General features: G+C 37.9%; 2 protein-coding genes across 2 annotated transcripts; both read right to left on the bottom strand.

Annotated features, from left to right (window-relative positions):
• Window positions 1–632: 632 nt before the first annotated feature.
• On the bottom strand, window positions 633–4299 carry LOC122066534 (LOB domain-containing protein 24-like). Its single transcript, XM_042630355.1, has 2 exons — window positions 4047–4299; window positions 633–1073 (listed from the first exon to the last, which is right to left on the bottom strand). Exons 1-2 carry the CDS (start codon window positions 4269–4271, stop codon window positions 837–839), a joined length of 462 nt encoding a protein of 153 aa, XP_042486289.1. The 5' UTR covers window positions 4272–4299; the 3' UTR covers window positions 633–836.
• Window positions 4300–10526: 6227 nt separating this feature from the next.
• Window positions 10527–18308, bottom strand: LOC122066538 (inactive leucine-rich repeat receptor-like serine/threonine-protein kinase At1g60630). Its single transcript, XM_042630359.1, has 2 exons — window positions 16156–18308; window positions 10527–11424 (listed from the first exon to the last, which is right to left on the bottom strand). The coding sequence occupies exons 1-2, from the start codon at window positions 17483–17485 to the stop codon at window positions 10766–10768; spliced, it is 1989 nt and encodes a 662-aa protein (XP_042486293.1). The 5' UTR covers window positions 17486–18308; the 3' UTR covers window positions 10527–10765.
• Between the last annotated feature and the right edge of the window lie 4554 nt (window positions 18309–22862).

The following is a 22862-nucleotide window of genomic DNA, read 5'->3' as shown; positions in this document are numbered from 1 at the left end:
GTCCTCTTCACTTTTTCATGGGTATCTTGTAGGTTGTAAACCTGTCAAGACTCTAATGGCTACCACCTTGAAATTGTCTGCTTCAAGGGGTCTTCATTGTTGGCTCTCTATAGTATATGGAATTGGCATGCCTTGATGCGTCCTTTATTTTGAATAAATGGGCTGCCAATTTATCCATGCTGAGAATCATTGGGCAATGGCTAGGATGCTCCACTCCTTGCTAGTGAGAACCACTCACCCCTCCTCTGACCCCATGATGAAAAAAGAAGTTGGTTCAACTACATTGGCCTTTGCATGATTCTTCCGGCACAAGTAGTATCCCAGCTTAAGGCACAAGCGACAGATGAACGCTTCCCTTCCCCACCAAGTCAGCCTCCTTATGGTATTGAGAAGCAATTTTATTCCATTTCATATTGTCGCCGTCTTCACCACACTCTTTAAAGAAGGATTCGCCTTGGGTTTCCACACACATTGCCCAAACTTGTGGCTAATGATGTTCAAGGAATCCTTCACCCATAGGTAAATGGATTTAAGGGTATAGGTATCCCCCCCCCCCTTTTTTTTAGGGGTGTGGAGAGAGTGGATTGAGGCCCTTTAGGGGTGTTTTACTGAAGAAGAAAAAAAAAACGCCATAAGAAAAACCTTTTCTTAAAATTTGGCCATAACTAAACCAAGTTTGGAGATTAGAGAAATATTGAGCATAGTTGCTGCTGATAAAGTCAACTTAATTTATTATATTAAAGCAACACCAGACCTAGGACCCAAAAGGTACTTATACTGATGAGTTCGGATGCAAACACAAAAGACTCTTCGATATCAGAATGGGTGGTGTATGTTCATGGATTTTTGGAGCTAGAGGCTTTAGACTGCTGAAATTGGTTCCCTTGATCAGCTTGGTGGGCATAGAAGGCAATCGCAGCATTGGTATTTGCAAGCTCAGCTTCTGTCTCACTTATTTGCTGTTGCAGTTGAGCTATGACCCCATAACAGCCATGAACTGGATCCTCATTCCTGGTTCGAGCCTCAAAATACATTGACTCTATTGCTTGAGCTCCTCGATTCCTTCCAACTCCCTAAGGAATTAAATAGAGAATATTGATTATTAGAATTTGTTAACATACTTACAATTCATATTTATGGTATAGTTAATTAAGCCTGATTGGAAATGGATGGAACTAAAAAACTTTTTCCATGGTAAAGGTGAAAAATATCTCTCGATTATGGTTGTATGTAAACTAAAAAAGTTTAAGAATGGGGAAAATGATTCCTACAAACCTGAGCTTGAAACCCATTTTCACATCTTATTCCCACCATTGATCTTTTCCCATGTGGAAAGCTGATGTGGCTATTCAGCCATTGGACAGCGTCATGGTCTAGATTGGACATCTGTTAGTTTGAAATCCCAATTCAATAAAATACCCTAGCTTCTTATATATATTATGTATATCCATGCATGTTAACAGTACTTTGATCACCACTACACACTCTTCCGTTGCCTTGGACTTTCAAAGCTCTATTTTTTGACATGAAAATATTTTACATGCTGAAACTTGAAATGATAATTGGTGGCATTTAAAGTGGGCACAGCTCCTATCATGGGCTAGAAGAGGAGCCGAATTCCCTTAAGAATGATTTAGAAGAAAGGAAAAAGTTTCTCTAAACATGAGGCATTAGGGGTGAAACAGGGCCGGGTTGGGCCGGGTTTCTTAAAACCCTAACCCAACCCTAGGTCCCAAAACTCAACCCAATCCTAACCCAAACCTGCCGGGTTCATGCTCAGACCCAACCCTACAGGGCTCAGGGTTGGGCCTAATTGGGTCGGGTTGATCCTAACTAGTCTTCTTAGTGGAATTGCATTCCGATAAATACGATTCAATTCCAATTTCAACTTCCAAAATTAATTGAAACCCAATTTTTTTAATTAAAAGCCTCAAATGAATTCTTCCATTAAACTATATTGAACATGATATTTTATCATTCTTTCATAGAGATTCCATGTGCCCCTATTTCTCCATGTGACCTTTTTTTAATCTCCTCCATCAAAAATCAACATATTACGACATAATCCAATCATTCACTGTTGTTAAAATTTCATCTTGATCTACAATAATGCTTAGTTTCCAACATATAAGGACCAAGAAACTCAAGTGCTACAAGCCCCCACCTCTCCTCATTCCTTATTTCATGCCTGTAGAGATGGGTTTTTCCTTTAGTTTTGTGCTCTCTCTTTTAGTTATACTGTTATTTATCATATTCTTGTTACACAAGAAACTCAATGACAACAACAAGAAACTCCCTTAACTAGGAGAGACACTTGCATTCTACAAAGCTCATCGAGGTTAAACTCAAGGTGGGTTAGGGTCGGGTTGGTTTTCTATGCCTCAACCCAGGCCATGCCCAACCCCCCACAAGGTTGGGCCAGGTTGGCCCTCATAGTCGGGTTAGACAGGGTTCAGGCTCAGGGCTGGTTAGGGCTGGTTCAGATCGTCAGGGCTAAACTTACACCCCTATGAGGCATGAAGTAAGCATACTCACATTCAAATTTTTATTGTATTTTCTCTCTCCTCAGTAAAATGAATAAGAAAATAGATATGTGTAGGCATTTCCTATACCTCATATTCATATGGCACTTTCCCTAAAAGAAAATGGGACAATCTTTTGTCCGAGAGTGGTCCATGTGCCACAGACACAAGGGGCACACAATGACCACTATGCCCCCCACAAAGTGCCCCTCCTGTGGGGCATGCCTGTGTCTGGGCAAAAAGGCCACTCTCCAACAAAAAGCATTTGCCCAAAGAAAATATACAACCATTATCAATAGAAAAAGATCTCTACGTATTAAGAAAAGATTGTCTTCCTCTTCAAGTTCTATTGCGAAGATTGGGGATGTCATCTCTTTGTGATCAGGATTAAAATCCTCGGTATTTGTGTTATTTTCCCTAATTTCAGCAGAAATAGGCATTCTTCCTAATCTTGGAACCTTCCTCTTATTTTCTCTCTAGTTTTTATGTATCATCTGTTTCCTTTTAATATCTATTTCTCCATCCCTTTCCCCTTTCCCCTTTCCCCTTTCCCCTTTGTATCCCCAACAAGTCCAAGAGAATCTGAAGTTATCTATGGGCTTGAATGATGTCACTTGGGTTGCTCTAGAGCTAGGCAAGCTTAAACCGGCAAAAGCTGGGTTGGGCTTGATTCAGAATTTCTAGTATTGGTGAATTAGATCAGGAATTGCCTGATTGACACTAGAATCTTTGATCACCAAAAGCGATTTATAACGAATCGAACCAAGCAATTCCTATATCGAATCATCAAAAACAAGGGAACATTCCATGGATCTACCAAGTTTAGGTTTTTCCCAAACTGATTCAAGCTAATTCTTATCCAAATCAAATCAAAATCGACAGTGACAGATTATGAATTTTGAAACCCTAGTTTGACTACCATTCCAGCCCATCCAGTCTACCTGGGGTTTGAGTATCCCTCTACCCCCACTAAAAAATCAAGTATCACCATTAAAAATTTAAAAAACAAAAAATAAAACAAAAAATAAAAAATAAAAACAAAAACAAAACAAAACTATGCAATCCTGCCAAATCACCATAAATTCTTCATGTTTGTGTGGGATTATCTCTGAGATTTCTTTCTAGTGTTTGCGCACTCATTCCAACAATGGTATCGCTTGAGAAAATCAATCGAATCAGTCTGATTTGAATTGGAATGGGATCGGAATTGATACGGCGTGATTCTTATTCCAATTTCTTTTAAAACCATGCGCACCATTCATAAAAAATAAGAGATCTACCTAATCAAGAAAAATTATGAGCAAAACCTATCATCATCCCTAGCAAAAAAAAAAAAAAACACTTCTCATTAATCTTTTGCATCATAACATATATCAACTAGAAGGGCATTAGACAACAAAACTTATTTGATACAATAATTTCATAAAACATCAATGGTGTTAGCCAAATCTAGCATAGATGATGAAACAGTTCAGTAACTTTCTATTGATAGATAATTGTAATGAAGCTAGCTTATAAATTTACCTTGAGGGTTTTTACTACATTTCTGGCACCAAAATGTTTGCGGACCAATTCAAATTTGTCTGGATCAGTAGGAGGAAAATAAGGTGCAAAAATGCAATCTGGAGGGCATCTTCTCCTAAAGTAGATGCAAGCTGCGCAACGAAAGGTCATGTTGAGCCGTTCAAAATCTAACCAAGCAGGCTGAGATCTACGGAGAATGTAATTTTTCTTTGGTAGTAAACTCATTTGGATATAAATAGATGAAAGATTTTAAGAGCAAGAGGAAAGATTTTAAGAGCAATCATTCTCTACCTCCCCGCACTAGTGCGGTGAGAATCTAGATGGATGGGAGCACCCGGGCACACTCCCTGAGGTGCTCTCAGCCGTCCAGAGCCACACTGCACCAATGCAAGGAGGAAGAGGATTTCTTTACAAATTTTAATGTTCAAAATTCTATTTATGGAAAAAGTTTGTGCTGATACATTGGATTTTCCAAATTTGTAATCAACTCCAAATTATTGTTCCTCTATGTTTCTTTAGGAAAAAAATCTTCAATTTGATTCCCCCTTGGAAATCCAATTCCTCAATTAAAATTCAATATATGCAAAGTTTTAATCATTTCCACAAGCATTTTGGCTAACAATGACATGAATTTTCATTGTTTTACTTGTGATAAGGATTGAAAAAAAAAGTCTTTTTTACTTCAAATATATATGTATGTTGAATCCAAATGAAATTGAATCTCAGTTGAGGATTGCTTCTTAACCATGATCTCTTCATGTATCCCAAATAGGGAAACCTAAAATAACATTATCCATAGGGTGGCGATTTTGTAGATCCCTAATGAAGAATTAGATTGTACTTGCTCTGCTTTGAAGTGTGTTATTTGCTCTCTTCCCCAAACTGTGAAGTGGCTTTGTGGTTTTGTATATATTGGCAATTCACATATAATATGGATGATGATGAGGTGTCAGTAGTCAATAGTTATATGCCAATAGAAGTCCTAATAGACTGTACCCCGTCAAGTTGAAGGTCCTCTGGGACAGACCTCTAACTTGCTGCAAAGAAACTAGAACCGTGTAGACAAGAGCCCTTTCATTGTGATGTTGGCGATTTGTCTACAGTGGAGATCAACTGAATGGACAAGTAATGCTAGACAACCTTGTCACACGGAAAATGAAGTCGATTTCAACATGATTGAGACGACATGGAAAACCGGATTGGTAGAGAAATAAGTTGCCCCAATATTATCACAGCATAAAATAGGAGATCAAATGAGAGGGAGACCGAGTTCTTTAAAGAGGGATTGTAATACCATTTAAGTTCGGCGGCTACATCAAACAAGAGATTTATACTTAGACTCGGAGGATGATAAGGTAACAATTTTTCTCTTATGTGAGGTCCAAGATATGAGGTTAGTACCATGAAAAATGACAACCCATGTGGATTTATTATCTTCATTGTTATCTACGCACTCAACATCAGAAAAAGCTTGAAAATTCAGATATGGTAATCTTTCAATGAGTAAGCCATAGTTCCTTGTGTGCTTCAAGTATGAAAAAATCGTTTAACTAGAGCCAATGATCCTCAATGGAGCATGCATGAACTGAAAGCATGATTAACTAAAAATGCAACATCTAGACTTGTCAACGTTATATAATGAAGGATCCCAACAATGGACCAATACTGAGTGAGATCTGAAAGCATTGCACCCCTTGAAGTAGAAAATCGAGTAGGGGTGGCCATTGGTGTGAATATTGGTTTACAATTAGTCATTTCGGCCTTGTGCAATAGATCGTTTAGGTATTGAGATTGAAAATTTGATAAGCCTTCAAAATGTGAAATAGATTCGATACCCAAAGAAAAGCTCAAGGTTCCCAAGTCTTTAATAGAGAACTCAATGGCCAATTGAGAAAGCAAATGACTAGAGTGATTGCTAGTAATGAGAATGTCATCCACATAGATCAAGACATTTATGCTTGTGGTGCCTTGTTTGTAAATGAACAAGGAGAGATCTCTATGTGATGCCCTAAATCCGAAATGACGAAGAAATTGTGAAAGGTGATAAATCTATGGGTGTCAATAGATCGTCCTGGCCGATTTTGATCCAGCATAATAGGGCTTGCCCACTTTAGGATCCTGCACCATGACCAACATGTTTAAGTAACTGTGCTCATTTGCTAAGCATAGTCCTATTTATAAACGGTTGTTCTAGTACTAGTCCTTAATTGGGCTACCAATAATCTGACTAAATGGGCCTTAAACAGGCTAATTAATCTTTTATCACTGATCAAGCTTTAAATGTGTCAGTATAAGTAAACAGGTCATAAACCTATCTAGTCGAGCTCGTAATCGATTGGTCCCAGTTAGTGCCCATCATCTTGCACTGAGCTTGATATGTTTATTAATTGGGCCAAGCCGGTTCTAGCTATAATTGGTTAGGCTTTGTTAGGCCTAATGGGTCGGAAATGAGTTGTATGCCGGCAGGAGAGGTTTGGATTAGGTGGGGATGACGTGGGAAGAAGGTTTGGGAAGTTGTAGAGTTCACCAAGGGAGCGGGCTCAGGGATAATGATATGTGGATTAAGTTGAATTCAATGGTAGTTGTATCTTGTGTCCGATTTGAAAGGATACGTTGGTTCGCTACCAAAATTGGATAGTTTTATCCCCCTTTCCTGTCCTTGATTATTTAGAAGATTTTTCATTCCTATAAGGAGGAAAATCTTGTTGCGGATTTTTCCCAAAATATATTGCCAAGTTTGGGATGTCATCTGTCTGTGACTCTATCACAACTCATCTACAGAGTGATATTATTTGGGATATTCAATGCAAACCAATATATCATTTTATAGATAGTTATTTGATATGTTTGGGGGTTAAGGGCTTCCTACTGATGGCAATGTTGAAAGTGGGTCCCCCTTTCTCTTTGCATTTTGCATTTGTTTGGGCATTATCAAAATGTTAAAATTCTTTATTTCTCCTTTTTTTTTTTTATTATATTATTTATTTATAATCTTTTAGCAGAAAAAAAATTTTCTTAATCTAAGAAAACTTCTAGCTTTACCCAAAAAATAATAAAAGAATGGAATAACTGGCAAGAGAATGAAGGATTGTCGTGCAACCTACCTCTACTAACTAGGTCATTTTTTTTACCTCTAATGAAGCTATTGAATTGCCATAGTCCACGACTCCACAATGGGCTCACATGTCATTATATTGTTTGGTTTGGCTAAGGGTTTCCGACTTTCCGTGTAGCTTCAAAATGATCTCTACATAGAAATGTGGCCGCTCCTTATTTGGGCATTCTATGGCCAAATATAGTTAATGTGGAACTAATTCCATGACACAATATCTATATTTCCATTGTGGAGTCCACTGTGAATCCCATATGGCACTATATTGTCTACTTTAGTTAAGGGTTTCTGTATGGCTTTAAAACAGCCTCTACTTAGGAATATGGCTGCTACTTATTTGGTTATTCTATGGCCATGCATAATTGATGTGGGATTAAATTTCATGGCACATCTACATTTCCATTGTAGAATTGCACGAACATTCCACGACCCCTAGGCTCTGAAAAGAATAAAATATTATAATTCAAGAGGAGCCTCACATACGATATTATCCACCTTAACCAAAGTTTGCCACGTGGCTTTAAAATGCATCTCTACATATGAAGTTGATCGCCACTTATATGGACATTCCATAGCTAAGGCATAGCCGATGTGGTACTGAACTCCATGACACAACAGAGATTCCATTGGGGCGGGACACCTTAAATGTATTTGTTGTTTTATGGTTGTCCTTGTTGGTAACTCGGCCACGTGGCGGTGATGACGTGGTCAGTTTGGATGACGTGTATGAAAATGATGACATGGCAGTGTCCAATGTCACCGATGAGATAACAGAGCAGCTTGGTATGCATGGAGTGGTTTAATACATCATTAATAGGTGGTGCGGGTTTCTGGGTCAAAACTAGCAAAATTGGCCTATTTACGATCGAGGGCATTTTCGGCAGTGAAAATGACATTTTTGGAAGATCGGTTCTTCATGAAAAAGATAGATTGTAATTTACCTAGTCCAGTGCATTTAATTTCGTCACATTCCGATACCGTATGAAGAAGTTACGTCATTTGTGGCAGTCGAGGGAAGTTTCGGCATTGAAGATGAATTTTTTAAAGAAAGTGTTCTACATGTAACAATACGACAAAAATACAATCTTTCCAACGGTTCTGATTTCATCTCATTCTGATTCCGTATGAGAAAGATACGTCATTGGAAATGTGTAGGGGCATTTTGGTCTTTTTACATGGATGATTCAGATGATTGAGTCTTCTGAAAAGTCGTAGAACATCTAGTTAAGATTCCAACGCACTTTGTTTCATCTCGATTGGATATCGTATGAAAAATTTATAAGCGTTTCCGTAAAGTCGATTCGAAAATCCATCAGTTGATCTCGGTGTTGGGCGGAGTTTTCGGAATTCATTTTTGAAATTCGAAGGGCTTTTGTGTAATTTAAATATTTTGAAGGTCTGAGTTGCAAGGGGTCTTTAAGCACTGAAATATATGGAGGCAGGGGCTTGATTGTAATAAAGAGGAGTAAAGTGAAGTGAAATGGATGGTCAAGATTCGACCACGTAGGCTTGATGCCCATCCAAAGGCTGCTGAGATTTGGGTGTGATATGGACGAGATAGATGCTTCCGCGTGGGATTTGATTGGTTAGATGCATAATTCTTGATGCACTGGCGCTACACTATATCAAGATATGTTATTGTGTTTCGCGCGTGTATAGAAGGTATAAAAAGGATTCCGATTTTAATGATCTCATGAAATCTGATTAAAGCCATCATGAAAGATTCGGATCCAACGGTCAATATGCATTTTCACTTTTGTGAGTGAGAGACAAGCTCCCTTAAAATCCAGAAAAGCAGCCAATCATAGATCGACAACACTTCTGACGATGTCAGCGCCTACGTCATGATGACGTCATCGAGATTCAAATCTAACGGTTTGGATCTGTTGTCCGTTGGTTTAATCGGACGGATTGGATTATAAGATCTTTTATATGAGATCTACGGTCAGATTTCGCCCCTGTTGCACGCGTAGCCGGTGTAGCCTACGCCACCCGTACGAAGATTCCATTTCAGGCTATCTCATTGCTCCAACTTCAAAAGGTCATATCTCCCTCATTTTAAGTCGGATTTGGGTGAACCAAGTTGCAGCTTCTTCGTTTTTCCAATCCCTACACCATAGAAGCAAGAAAAATGGGTTTTGAATGAAAGAAGGCTACGGTTTTGGTAGAAGAAGCTTCCCCCTCTTTGTTGGTCCTTGAATGAACATACATTCTTGATAATAAACGTTCTTAGGCCATTAAAGGAGGTAAAAGAGGTGGTTGAAGTGTGTTAATGGTATATTAACTCAAAGCCAAGGAAGAAGAGAAGAAAGCAAGGATGTGTTTGCTTTGAAGAGCAAGAAGCTAAGGAGAGAGAAGGTGTGAGCACCAAACTTGTCAGTACAAGTTTTCAGTCATCCCAGGAAATCGGTTGTGAGATTCTCTAACCTTTGATTTTACATTACATATATGTATGTATGTTAGGGTTAGTTGTGGATGAATGTATACATGCTAGGTTAGTTGTGGATGAACTGTAAGCATGCTAGCTAGTTGTGGATGCATATGCTAGGCAGAGCTTAACTGTAGGGCATTGATATAAGTCCAATTTAATTGTATTATTAATTGTGTGTTTAGTGGGTGCTAAGCACCGGGAGTGAGTGCTCCCGTGTAGTGGGTGCTACACATTGTATCGGCACTACGAGTGCCATCTCAGCTTCAGCTTGAGAAAATTGGGTGTGGGTGCTCCCGACTGTGGGTGCAGTCAAAAGTAGTGTATTGAGTAGGTACGAAGCCTTTACAGTCACTACTCCGGGGATGTAGGCAAATTGCCGAACCTCGTAAAAACCCTGTGTTGTGGGTGCTTGTTGTTTGCATTTTATATTGAAGTACGTGGAATGTGGAATGGGTGTGCATACTTGGAAGTGCCTATGAGAGGCTGAGTGTGCATACGACTGTGTACAAACAGGGACAGGTATATCAGGTTTTTCTTGGCCAGACATCAGACAGGTTTTTGGGGATCGGAATTGGACTCACTGATTCACCCCCCCTCTCAGTGACTGCTGGGTTACAACAGTATTATCATTTAAAAATCATAATTTAATTTAGTTCCATAAGTATTTAATAATTGTTATCAAGCTCGACTAATACTGGTTCGGTACTGATCAAGATCACCCTAATTGCCCTAAATCGAAAAGTTATTTTATTCATATTTTTATTAAAAAATTAGATTCTTTTAATATTTTTACCCTTGATCTGACACCAATTCCTGACCCAACATCGATTAAGAATCAATTTCGGCCTCTTATCAATACCACATCAACCCATCTGATGCCAATTCCTCAAGCCATGGTTCGAAAAGATTTTCTTATATTTTTAGGTTGAGAGAGAGATTATACAAGCAAATTTTATACCCTTTTAAAGAAGAGAAGAGAACCATCTCCATAGTTTGTCCACAACTTCTGAATACAATTAACCACCAAATAAAACCCCATCCCTAATGAAGGGAGAAAAAGAAGGAAAAAAATAAATAATATACCTAATCATCTACTTCTACAATCTACAATGTCTCCTTTAAAATAAAAAATAGTAAAAAAAACCCTTAGGCAGTGAACTCAGCCCCAATCCATACTCATATGCCCAAATGTTCTTCCCTTGGCAAGCTCTGAACTGTATCAGACCACCTCCCTGGAGAATGATCACTGCTATTGGAAGATACCTGAGCCTCACCCCTTGTATCCCTTACCATTCTCAACACCTCACTCATCACTGGCCTGCTCTCAGGAACAAGTGACATACAAGCCATTGCAATGTTTAAGAGGGCCCCAAGTTTCTCTTCTGATGTCTCATTCCCAGAGGCAGGATCATCCCCAGATTCCATTTCCTCTTGTCTGATTGAACGAACCCATCTAGGAATGTCAGCCCCATGTTCATGGACAAGATCTAGGAATGGAGTTTTTCCTGTTAAGAGTTCCAATAGGAGAACACCAAAGCTGTAGGTATCAGATTTTTGGGTAAAAGGTTTCAATGGATCTCTGCATTCAGGAGCTCTATAGAAGAGGGAAGAAGTACTTGTCTCTTCAACTGAATCAGGATCTTTAAATGACATGAGCCCATAGTCAGTGAGGCAAGACTCAAAGTCTGATCCTAACAACACATTGGAGGATTTCAAGTTTCCATGTATCATGCCAGGAGTTTGGTGGAGGTAAACTAACCCTGCTGCCACATCCTCTGCTATTTTGAGGCAGGATGTCCAGTGAAGAGGCTTCCCACCACTTGATGCTCTTGTACCTGTACACAAATTTATTTAAAAAAAAAATGGTAAAAGGTCAAATTAGAAAATATGTTCAAAATAAAACTACTAAACCATTATAGTATCAAATTTTGGTTTTGGTTTTATTTTTTTTTAAATAAATGTCAGTTCACTATCAGTCTGATCCAATCGGACCGATAAGACTGAACCGAATCGACTGAATGGATCAAACGAATCTGGAACAAAAAACATTCTATAATTGATTTGGTTATATCTAAATCATTTGGTTATTAATTGATTTATGACAAAAAAAACCAAGATATGTGATGCATATAGACCTATAGGAACTCAATTTAAGGTATTAATTGAAATTTATATGTTATTTATAATTGTTTATACATGATAACCGATAACTAAAACCAATTGGTCCAATAGCTTATCAGATTGATTTTGGTCTGACCCAGTGCTAAGGCTTAGGCCTACTGAATCTTAGCCGGACCGACCATTTAACACCCTACCCTGGCCCCCTGATCAACATTAAGTACAGAAAACTTAAGGGCTGATCGAGCCAGTCCTAGATAGCCCAGCCACTGCTTAATGCTTACTAGGGAGTAGGAACTTTAGGATGGTCCAGGCCTGGCTTAGCCAGCAGCATCCATTAAGAGAGGCCCAGCTTACCTGATCCAAGCCCAGAAAAACAGTGCTTAGACTAAGTAGACATAGATTCACCGACTATAAATATGTGGCCATAAAAAAAATATGGGAGAACTTTATCAGTCTGGTGTACGTAATACTAGCGCATAGAGCCATTAGGTTGGGCGTACAGGAGTAGGGGCAGTGTAGTCTTTTGTGTCCATGGGCGTAAGCAACACCAGACAGACATAGCTCTTTCTCTCATAAATTATTCAATGATATCCCATTATGAACTGACATATAATTGAAGTAATCTAGATATATATTAGGTTCATTAGCACAATAATCCATGAATTTGTTCACATGCTGAAATGATTGATTAATTTAAATAAATTTTAATCACACACAAGATAAGCTCATAATAGTAATTCATAGGTTTAGGTTTGACCCTACTATCAACTTATAAATATATAATTACATATCATGCAACATAACTCACAAGATAAAATAATTAATGAATAATTAATGGTTGTAACTCAAAGGAAGGTCATTACCGAGGAAGGTTCCTTCTTGGATTCAAAAGCCATGATTTGATATCTACAACCACATGGTAGTAGAATAAGATGGGTCCACACGACAAAAGAAGGCACCACATCCACCTCATTAGTATAAAATTTCACAAGAAAGTGTGACCTTCCAAGGTGCTCCAAATTTTGAATCTAATTCTATATGGAAATTTCATAATCTAATGGGAGATTGTTATCAATGAAATGGAAGTATAACGTTATATTTGGTAGTCTAAAAACGACGTTTCGTGTCAAAAACAGAATTTTCAGTTTATGTATCAAAATACCTTTAAAAAAAACAAAATGTTGGTGTTTGGTGAACCTGTTTCAAGAACGATTACAATAGTAGTTTTTTTTTTTTTTTTGACCAAACAAAACGATAATGATGGAGCATAGGTTTTGGTCGTTTTTGAATCATTTTACATTTCTAAACATTTTTTTTTTCTATCTAAAAAAAAAAAAAAAATACAATATAACCCATACAAAACAAAAAACAAAAAACAAAAACAAAAACAAAACAAAACAAAACCTGAAAAACACCAAGTTGAAACCAAATGCTTTATTTCGTTTTTTGTTCCATAGAAAGGGAAAATATCATAAATGTTTTTCTGAATGACTACCAAACGCAGCCTAAGTCCGCCAATCACATGAACAAACCCTTCCAGTCTCACATGGTGGGTGGGCCTAACCCAGCCAAGCCCAGCCCAGGAACCCAACGCCTGGTATGTTGAGTCAACTGTAGAGGGAGAAGGACAAGGCAACACTGCTGGGGACAGTCTGGCTTCCAAATTCAGGTCCAAAGGAAGAACGGATTTGCTGGAGAAATTAGTGGATCTTTGAAGAGACTTTTAAAAGACATAGACCTGATCTTGAGGAGAAGAGAACGAATAAGAGCGAGAATTAATATTCCACCACTCCATAAGCTTCACAAACAAGACGATGGATAAAGAAAGAAAAATGTCGGTGGTTTTAGAAGTTATTGGGACCCTCAGAAAAAAACGAAACATATAAAAACTTTGCAATCATAGAAGCAATTACTAACGTCAAACGGTTCGCTACAGAAATAAAGAAGACAAATAAGGGATTGCTGACCTCACTCGGGGTAAAAGAAAGACTATATATAGACACTTTTGTTGACTCCAGTGTTCGGTTCACTTTTGAACCAACCGGGGTTGAAAAGAAATGCTATTCATCACCCCATTGGTTCACTCTTAGGCCCTGTTTCTTTGGGGAGGTTTTCGTAAGAGAGTGTACATCCGATGGCCTGAAGCACATGTGCACAGACCCCACACACAATTGCATGTCTCGAGATGTTTTAAAAAACAAAAAAGATTACAACCTCTGCCGCACCGTAAGGGAGCCTTCTACATTTTTTTATCTTATTAAAACTCTATGAAGTATCTATTGGATCTTGATGGATCATTTATAATCTATTTGTACTTAAATAAATGCAACATTATTAAGTACAGTAAGATTTCACGATGGAAACAACAGCTTACCTACCTTTAAGTGGGTCCTAGCACTGGTCACATCACACCTCTTGCATGGTTATGGTTTTCTTTGGTCATTTTCCTTTCCCATGTGGATATAATTTATTTTTTTTATTTTTTTGATAAAGAATAGATATAATTTATCCACCCCCAACAATGCCGGATACATGTAAAATCTATCCCAAAAAAAAAGCATTTCCCTGTGCTACGGTCTCATGTGTCGCACTAACTAACAAAAAAAAAACCACTGTAATGCATTGTGATTTAAATATATATATATATATATATATAGAGGAAGCTAAATTATAAATCATTTATTAAGTATAAAATGCATATGAACTTATAAAATTAGCTAAATCTCATTTAAAAACTAGGTTAACTCACCAAGAACCTATTTATCAAAAGAGCTTCGTAGAATGTGGAACATTAAAACTCTTCCCATTCCCCCCACAGAATAGGAAAGAGTAGGTACTGATAATGAAAAAATTATTTTACTAAAAAAATAATCATGAAAATTTATTAAAAATTATTTTATCAAGCTAACCATATAGAGTCATTTATAGATTTGAAATAATTAATAATTAGAAAATCAGGTTTTGATTCAGGCAAATCATTCAAGATGTTGTACCCAAAATAAAAAATAAATAAATAAATAAATATCATTCAAGATGAGTCAAAAATTTTTTTTAAAATGTTATTAAAAATCCACATAGATTCGATCAGATTAAAAATTGATAAGAGTATGCAACTCTCAGACAACAAAATCGGTGAGTCTGATCATTTTTTAAGAATTTTTTAAGTTGATCCACTTGAAAAAAAAAAAAAAACTTATAATCTAGCAACATTGAAGCTTCAATCTCTTAATAAAGGCTAAGAAATTTAACTCTCCGACAGCCCAAATGTTTGGTTCTCTCTCCCTCTCTCTACACTAGGGACCCACATTTGATGTACAACCCAAAATCAAAACTACATGCTCAAACCAAAAACACTGTAACTTTGCCCTTAGGAGTTGTCTTAGATTTGCCCCGAGGAAGTTGTCTTAGATTGGACAAGGTTGTCTTTCAACCTCCTCCATTGAATCTTCTCTCAACTAGAGATAAAGTTGAGCACGTCAACACTCTTTCTCCCCTTTGTAATGAAAAAAGGATATTCCTCAATACCAACTACCCTCCAACCACTCATCCAGTGGTTACAAGAAGTTTGACACACATTGATAGGTGTTGGGATGCATGTCTAAAGATTCTAAACACTCCCAGCCGATGCCCAGATGGTAGGAGGAGCTCATCCAATGAATCCTCTCTCAACTAGAGATAAAGTTGGGCAAGTCAACACTCTTTCTCCCCTTTGTAATGAAAAAAGGATATTCCTCAATACCAACTACCCTCCAACCACTCATCCAGTGGTTACGAGAAGTTTAACACACATTGATAGGTGTTGGGATGCATGTCTAAAGATTCTAAACACTCCCAGTCGATGCCCAGATGGTAGGAAGAGCTCATCCAATGAATCCTCTCTCAACTAGAGATAAAGTTGGGCAAGTCAACTCTCTTTCTCCCCTTTGTAATGAAAAAAAGGATATTCTTCAATACCAACTACCCTCCAACCACTCATCCAGCGGTTACGAGAAGTTTGACACACATTGATAGGTGTTGGGATGCATGTCTAAAGATTCTAAACACTCCCAGCCGATGCCCAAATAGTTGGAGGAGCTCATCCAATGAATGACCCCCTATCCATCTCTATGACGTCCTGTCTCATGTCTCAGTTATGCAAAATTATCTTTTCTAGTAAATGCGGTTGTGTAATGAGCATCGGATGGCCAAGATGACCACGGGATGTGCGTCCAAATGAGTGTGATTGTGTAATGAGCATCAGATGGCCGAGATGACCACGGGATGTGCGCCCAAGTGATCTTGGCTATTTGAAGCTGACTGCACTGCCACCGTCGCACTCACCACAGAGGATAATCGTCCCACCATATCCCCCTCACAAAAACTAATAAAATAGCTAACAATTCTAGGTCTACTTATAAGAAAAAAAAATATGAGAGAGAAAGAGAGAGAGGAGATAAATTTGTTACCGTGTATGAGGGAGAACAAGCTGCCGTTGGGGAAGTAATCGTACACCAGCAAACGCTCTTCCTTGGCCTGAAAATAAGCCCTAATTGGAACCAAGTTAGGATGCCGGAGCCGTCCCACCAACTCCATCTGTCGCCGGAACTCTTCCAGTCTTGGGTACTTTGAATCCTTCAGCCTCTTCACCGTCACAATGAACCCAGTCTGCATCACAGCTTTATATGTACTTCCAATACTACCCCTCCCAAGCGTCTCCGCTGAAGCCTTCAGCAGATCCTCTAACACGTACGTCATATGTTGATCCGCTGCTCCCAAGAACACCAAACTCCCTAGCCCCTCTTCTTCCCACGAAAACCCACCTTGTTTTCTCCCATTATTACTGTCCCTGCCATTGGCAGCAGAACCAGAGCCCTCTCCTCCTCTGCCTCCTACATTAATGCCTACTTCTTTGTTCCTTACATCTCCTGATTTTCTTCTTCTCCTTCTGCAAATCTTGCAAGCAACACATAATAAACATAAGCAAATCAATAGCAGTAAAAACCCACCAATGGTTCCTGCTATGATCTTGATCAGCTTCATTCTTCGACGATGCTTTGATGAAGGAGGAGAATTGGGGCTAATAGAAGGAGAGAGGCCATGATTACTGCAAGGATGCCCTATCTGTTCGCCACAGAGATTGAGGTTATTGGAGAACGATGAGAAGTTGAATTGTTTGAGTGCAACGGTTATGGGTATTTCACCAGAGAGTTGATTAGCCGACACATTGAAGAATCTGAGACTAGTCTGATTCAGAGGAGGGATTTTTCCGGTGATTCGATTGTCTTGTAAGTAAAGAACGTAGAGTCTCTGGAGTTTGAGCAGTGATGACGGAATCTCACCGGACATTTGGTTTCCCGACAAGACGATGACTTTTAAGCGGTGAAGACCTGTAATGGAACTTGGGAAATTACCGGAGAAGTGGTTATCGTTGAGGAAGAGAGACTTGAGATTAGTGAGGCCTGAAATGTTGGGGATTGCGCCGGAGATCGAATTTGCCTTGAAGCTCAATACACGGAGCTGATCGAGCTGGTTTAAGCTCTTCTCGTCCAAGGTACCGGTTAGGTTGAAATGTTCTACAACGAGCTTTGTGACCCTTCCTCTTATGCATTCTCTGATTCCTGTCCATTGGCAGAAATCCGAACCTTGTGGCCATGGAAGAGAGTTTGAAGGATCAATGGAAGACTTCAGAGCTAAAAGTGCTTCTGCATCACCTGATTGTGAAAGAGGAAGAGAAGAGAGTACGAAGAAAGAGGAGATGATCAAGAAGTACCTTGGAAGAAGAAGAAGAAACCCCATGGAAACTGTGATGATGTTGCAGAGTATAATAAGAATGTAAAAAATTGAAGCTTTAATACTCTTCTTCTCTGATTCTGATCTTCTTCTTCTTCTTCATCTTAAAATGGAACTTTTTGGCTTCAAATCTCCGAATCTCCCTCTCTTTCTCCGTGTCTCACTCTCTGTACACTTAATATATTTTATTTTCTGAATCGCTTTCTCGATTAAAACCACCACTCCCAGATCTAACTATCTCAGATAGAAATCTCTTTCATGATTTCATCACTTTTACTCTCTCTAGCTTTACCTCAAACCTATCAACACAGTAAACCATCTCCATGGGAAACCCACCAAACCTGTCTCTATCATCCCTTTTAACGCATCTCTACGACATCTCCAAACAAATGGAGACACACATTGAGAAACGAAAGATCACCAACTCTGTACACCTAGATCTCATCGAATATAGAATGTGAGACAAGGAGAGAGGGCTCCATTGTTGAAGACTGAAGCTCCATTTCCTCAATACCTTTTGGAATCTCCTGAGATTAGGGGGACTTGAAGAACAGGGGATCCAAAATAAACCCAGATCAGGTTCGAGATGATTAATGGTTCAACGGGAAAAGAAACAAGAATCGATCGTTGAAATCACAATGAGACAACGAAAGGAGATATAAATCAAGATTTATGTTCCTGTAAGAACAGAGGAGAAGAAAGGAAAAGACTAGTGAAGTAACGGATCTATAAGACTATGACATCTTGGTTGTTCGATTCTAATAATTCAAGAGAGAGAGAGAGAGAGAGCACAGAAAGGACGAAACATCTACTCTGTATTCACTCTGCAACAACTCAGGAAACGAGTGATCCAATTTAAGACCATAATGTTCACTGCTCTGTTCACTGCTATGAGTCTGGATCCTTTATTAGGTACACGTGTCAATCGATTTTGATGACATGTGGCGATTAGAGAAGTGGATGCTTGAGAAAAACTTTCACGCTGGGCCCTCGGTGACAGTTGTCACGTAACTCACGTTCGATTTTGTTGACCCAAGTGGCAAAGAGCCGGTGAGTAATCGTTCCTGGTTGGACCCTATAGGGGTGTCAATCCGTCCGTTCGATTGGGTTGAATTGGTTTCGATGTGAGAGTGGGTGAAATCGAAACCAAATCAACCAGGGAAGGTTCGGTTTCGATTTCAATCCAGTTTGGATTGGATTTAGTTTGATTTTCTCTCAGCAAGATATCGGGTTCAATCTGATTTGAGTCTGATTTACCATGTAAATATATATATATATATACACATAATTATGGTTAAAACATGTCTTTCATGATTTTTATGGATTTGTATCGTCACATTGGTTTCGATGCGGTCGGTCCTGTTTTGAATTTCTTCATAATATCACAATCTAAAGCCAAACCATTAAGGGATTGATATGGTTCAGTTAAAACTTTTTGGTCTATTCAGGTTAGGGTTTGACACCCCTACTCTATCCCATCCACCAGTACCCCGTCTAAATGTTGCGTGGTCAGTCTTTAAAGAACAATGATGATGGAAGTTGGGCCATTCTAATCCAACTCAACAAGGTGATTGGATTGTGTGGTCAATCCTAACAATGAACAATGGATCCAATTGAGGAGAGAAAAAAAAAAAAGATAAATTATTTATGAGGTACCTAGGGCCTGTTTGGTATCGTTTCTGTTCCAAAAACGCCGTTTCGTTTCAAAAACGAAAATTTCAGTTTCTGTGTCAAAACGCAGTTTTTAAATGAAAAAACGGTGTTTTAAATTTTCAGATTTTTGTCGGGAAATTTTTTTTTTTTTTTTTGTAAAATGGAACGAAACTGGGAAGACGGAACACCATTTTGGAGTTCCGTCAAATCTCGTTTTTTCAGTTTTTTTTTCAGTTTTTGTTCCAAAAAAACTGAAACGGACCATAAGTGCACCAAACAGAAGATTCCGTTTTTTCGTTCCAATAGAACGAAAAAACTCCAGAAACGTTTTTTTAGAACGATACCAAACGGGCCCCTAATGTTTAGAGAAGTTGCGTATGGTATAAGGTATATCTCGCATTCAATATATTATGATTGAAGTGCGTTACATTTCATAAATATTATGTTTACAACACTCACGTTTGATATGGGTGATATGTTTATGCCCATATCACCGATATCCCTTCTTTTTAAAAGTGAGAAATTACATAAAAAATAAAGGAAAAATTACATGATTACCGACTTTTGGATTTCTTTTTACAAAATTATTCATCAAAAGTTTCAGATAACAAAAATACCCAAAATTATGTTTTCCTTTACAAAATTACCCACTTAAAGTTTAAGTTAACAAAAATACCCAAAATTGAGTTTGAGTTTACAAAACTATCAACTCAAAGTTTCATTAATAAAAAAAATACATGATTATATGTGGAAGATGAAGACTCACTATTTTGGGTACTTTTGTAAACCCAAACTTGATTTTAGGTATTTTTGTTAACTGAAATTTTAGGTGGGTAATTTTGTAAACACAAACATAATTTTGGGTATTTTTGTTAACCAAAACTTTTGATGGGATAATTTTGTAAAAGAAAACCCAAAAGTGGCTAATCATGTAATTTTCCTAAAAATAAATAAATAAAGTGACATAGCACCACCACGAAGACAGACCCAACACTTTAGGAGGAAGAGAGAGTGTCCGAGGAGAAATGGGAGGGAGTGATGCAGAGGGCGGTAGCTGCTCGTGAGAAGGGGAGGTGTGGTGGTATGAGAAATTGAAAATATAAAAAAAAAGATGCTATCACAAACATAATGTATCAAATTCGAGGTATCCCAAACTTAATTTCTCTAAACGTACATTAGGTGGCTCAACAATGATTCCAAAAAAAAAAAAAAAAAAAAAAAAAAAAAAAAAAAAAAAAAAAACAAAAAACAAAAAAAAAAAAAATGCCTAGCTGGGTTTTCATCGACCTAAGGAGAAAAGCACAAACTCTTCTATCACATGTAAGTGCCCTAAAAACATAAGCTTGATCACAAATAGAAAATTCAGTTTTGTAAATGAATGAATACTAAAAATTGAGGATTTAATTAATTTTTAAAATTAAGAATATGTTATTTGTGGACGACCTATTTTGATAGACTTGTTAGGATAACCAAAATATTTCATATGTGATTGATTAAATAGTGTCCAAATTTTATGGATGAATAAACCCTAGATTTCCTTGTTTTACATGTTGAATTTTAGTCTGAATAAAATTTACAAAGTTGCAAAAAATAAAATAAAATAAGAGTAATCTCTCCTTATGATAATACAAACTTTGGCTGCAAGTGAACAGGACATCATTTCATGGCACCCTGTGAGAGTTTGCAGGGAAGCACACGATCTAGTAGCCATATTATCCCCTTTTCTTATATACCAGACTATCTTATACCCTTTTCTTCCCTTTGTGTTATCTTCAATGATCAGAAGCCAGTTAATAAAACTCATGTTCTCAATGATAATTTCAACCTCTACAATGATGCACTGAGAACTCTACTTTGAGACAAAATTTGATCCCAAATGTCGGCTATAGAGGTTGACAAAGGGGATCTAACCCCCAAATTTTTGTAATGGAAGTTAGATCATATTTTCCTTTTAGACAAAAGGCATTGCAGAATTCCCGGCAACAATCATGTCAATTCAAAATCCATGATGGGTCAAACACTTGTTGAGCAAGGTTTAAAAATCTAGGATGTACTTTTGGTTTTGGAGGAAAATAATTATAGAGAATTTAGTTGTGCAACAATCATGTCAATGCTACATATGGTTGGTTTAAAAGCTTTATATCTTTTTTTTTTAAAAAAAAATCCAGCTTATTTATATCAATAATAAGTATATAATGCACCTATATTATTTTTTTTAATATTAGAAATGCACCTATCAAGATAGAAACCATAGAGGGCTGGGATTTCTTCTTCATGATCATCTGGGAAAATCTCTTGTAGCAATCTCAGATCCATTTGATTTTAACGATATCGTGATATGATAGGTGATTCCAATTCGAGAATATCTCTTAGAAGGGATTTGGCTCCTCTCCAATCAATTGCACATCAAATTAGTTTTCCAAGGGTAGGGAGGACTCTGAACATGCATCCCAATATATGGGCACGTATCCTCAAGCCTTCCTAGCCCTTGGATCATTAATTGGGCACCCAATCAATTGGAGAGGAAATTTTTCCTCTTGCATAGAAGTCCTATCTGAAGGAGCATATAGATTAATGAATAAGTTTCACTTTTTCCACATAATACATTCATGGATGTGGTAAATTAGCATATTATAAAACAAAATCAATGAATTGAAATAAAAAATAAAATAATTTTTGTTTAGAGTATGAGAAATCAGAAACTTAATATATCAATGTTGCAAATGCCATATGGAATCTAGATATTTGAATTCACTTATCAATCTATGGATCATGGATCGATTATAAGGCTTGAATTGAACTGATCGAAATCAAAAAAGGTCTAACCCAACCCAATGTGCCATTGTTCATCAGTCCTAAACTACAGTTTGAAGGTAATATCTCTTTCTGCAAACATTGTCAAATAAGAGGAATAATGTTTTAAAACCCTAGGATCGCGAATAAACCCTAGGCTACAAGTAGGGGTGTCAATCGGTCGGTCCGGCTCGGTTTCGGTCCGGATTGAGTCGGTTTCGGTGTAGGAAAGTTGAAACCGAAACCGAACCAATAAGGAAATTCCGGTTTCGGTTTGGTTTCGGTTTCGGTGCGGTTTGGTTTCGGTTTGTCTTCGGTTTCTTAAATCGATTTGTAACCGGGTTGGTTTTGGTTTTTTGTCTAGTTTGGATTCGACTTTCCATACAAATGTACACAAAACTACGCAAATTTTGATTTTTTTTTAATGAATTTTGGAGTGTTTCGGTTTCTTACCGGTTGGTTTCGGTTTCGGTCCGGGTTTTGAGCCGGTTTCGGTTTGGTTTCGGGTTCATCCGGTTTCCGGTGCGGTTCGGTTTGGTTTTGGGGTTGCAATACTCGAAACCGAACCAAACCAATAAGGCTTCGGTTCGATTCGGTCCGTGTTGTTATCGGTTCGGTCCGGCCGGTTTTACCGGTTCGGTTTAGGAATTGACACCCCTAGCTACAAGGGTAGGAAAACTTTCTCTAATTATAAAACACCGCTAGATTCAATTTTTCTGTATTAGTATGGTTGTAATCTTATGAAACTTTAAACTTTTTGTTTAGTAACTTCTTGTGCTTCTTTCATATCGAAATTTGATTATGGAGTGAGATGCATGTTGTATGTGTGTTCTAGCACATGGATCAACCCTACTCGGAAGATCACAATGTACCAAGAGAGGTGACGTTGTGAGAATACAGATTTAACAACCCATTGTGACATTTTTTTTTTTTTTTT

Source organism: Macadamia integrifolia, unplaced genomic scaffold (genome assembly GCF_013358625.1).
Source record: "Macadamia integrifolia cultivar HAES 741 unplaced genomic scaffold, SCU_Mint_v3 scaffold2448, whole genome shotgun sequence".
Lineage (NCBI taxonomy): Eukaryota > Viridiplantae > Streptophyta > Magnoliopsida > Proteales > Proteaceae > Macadamia > Macadamia integrifolia.
This window is presented reverse-complemented; position numbering and strand designations above follow the sequence as displayed.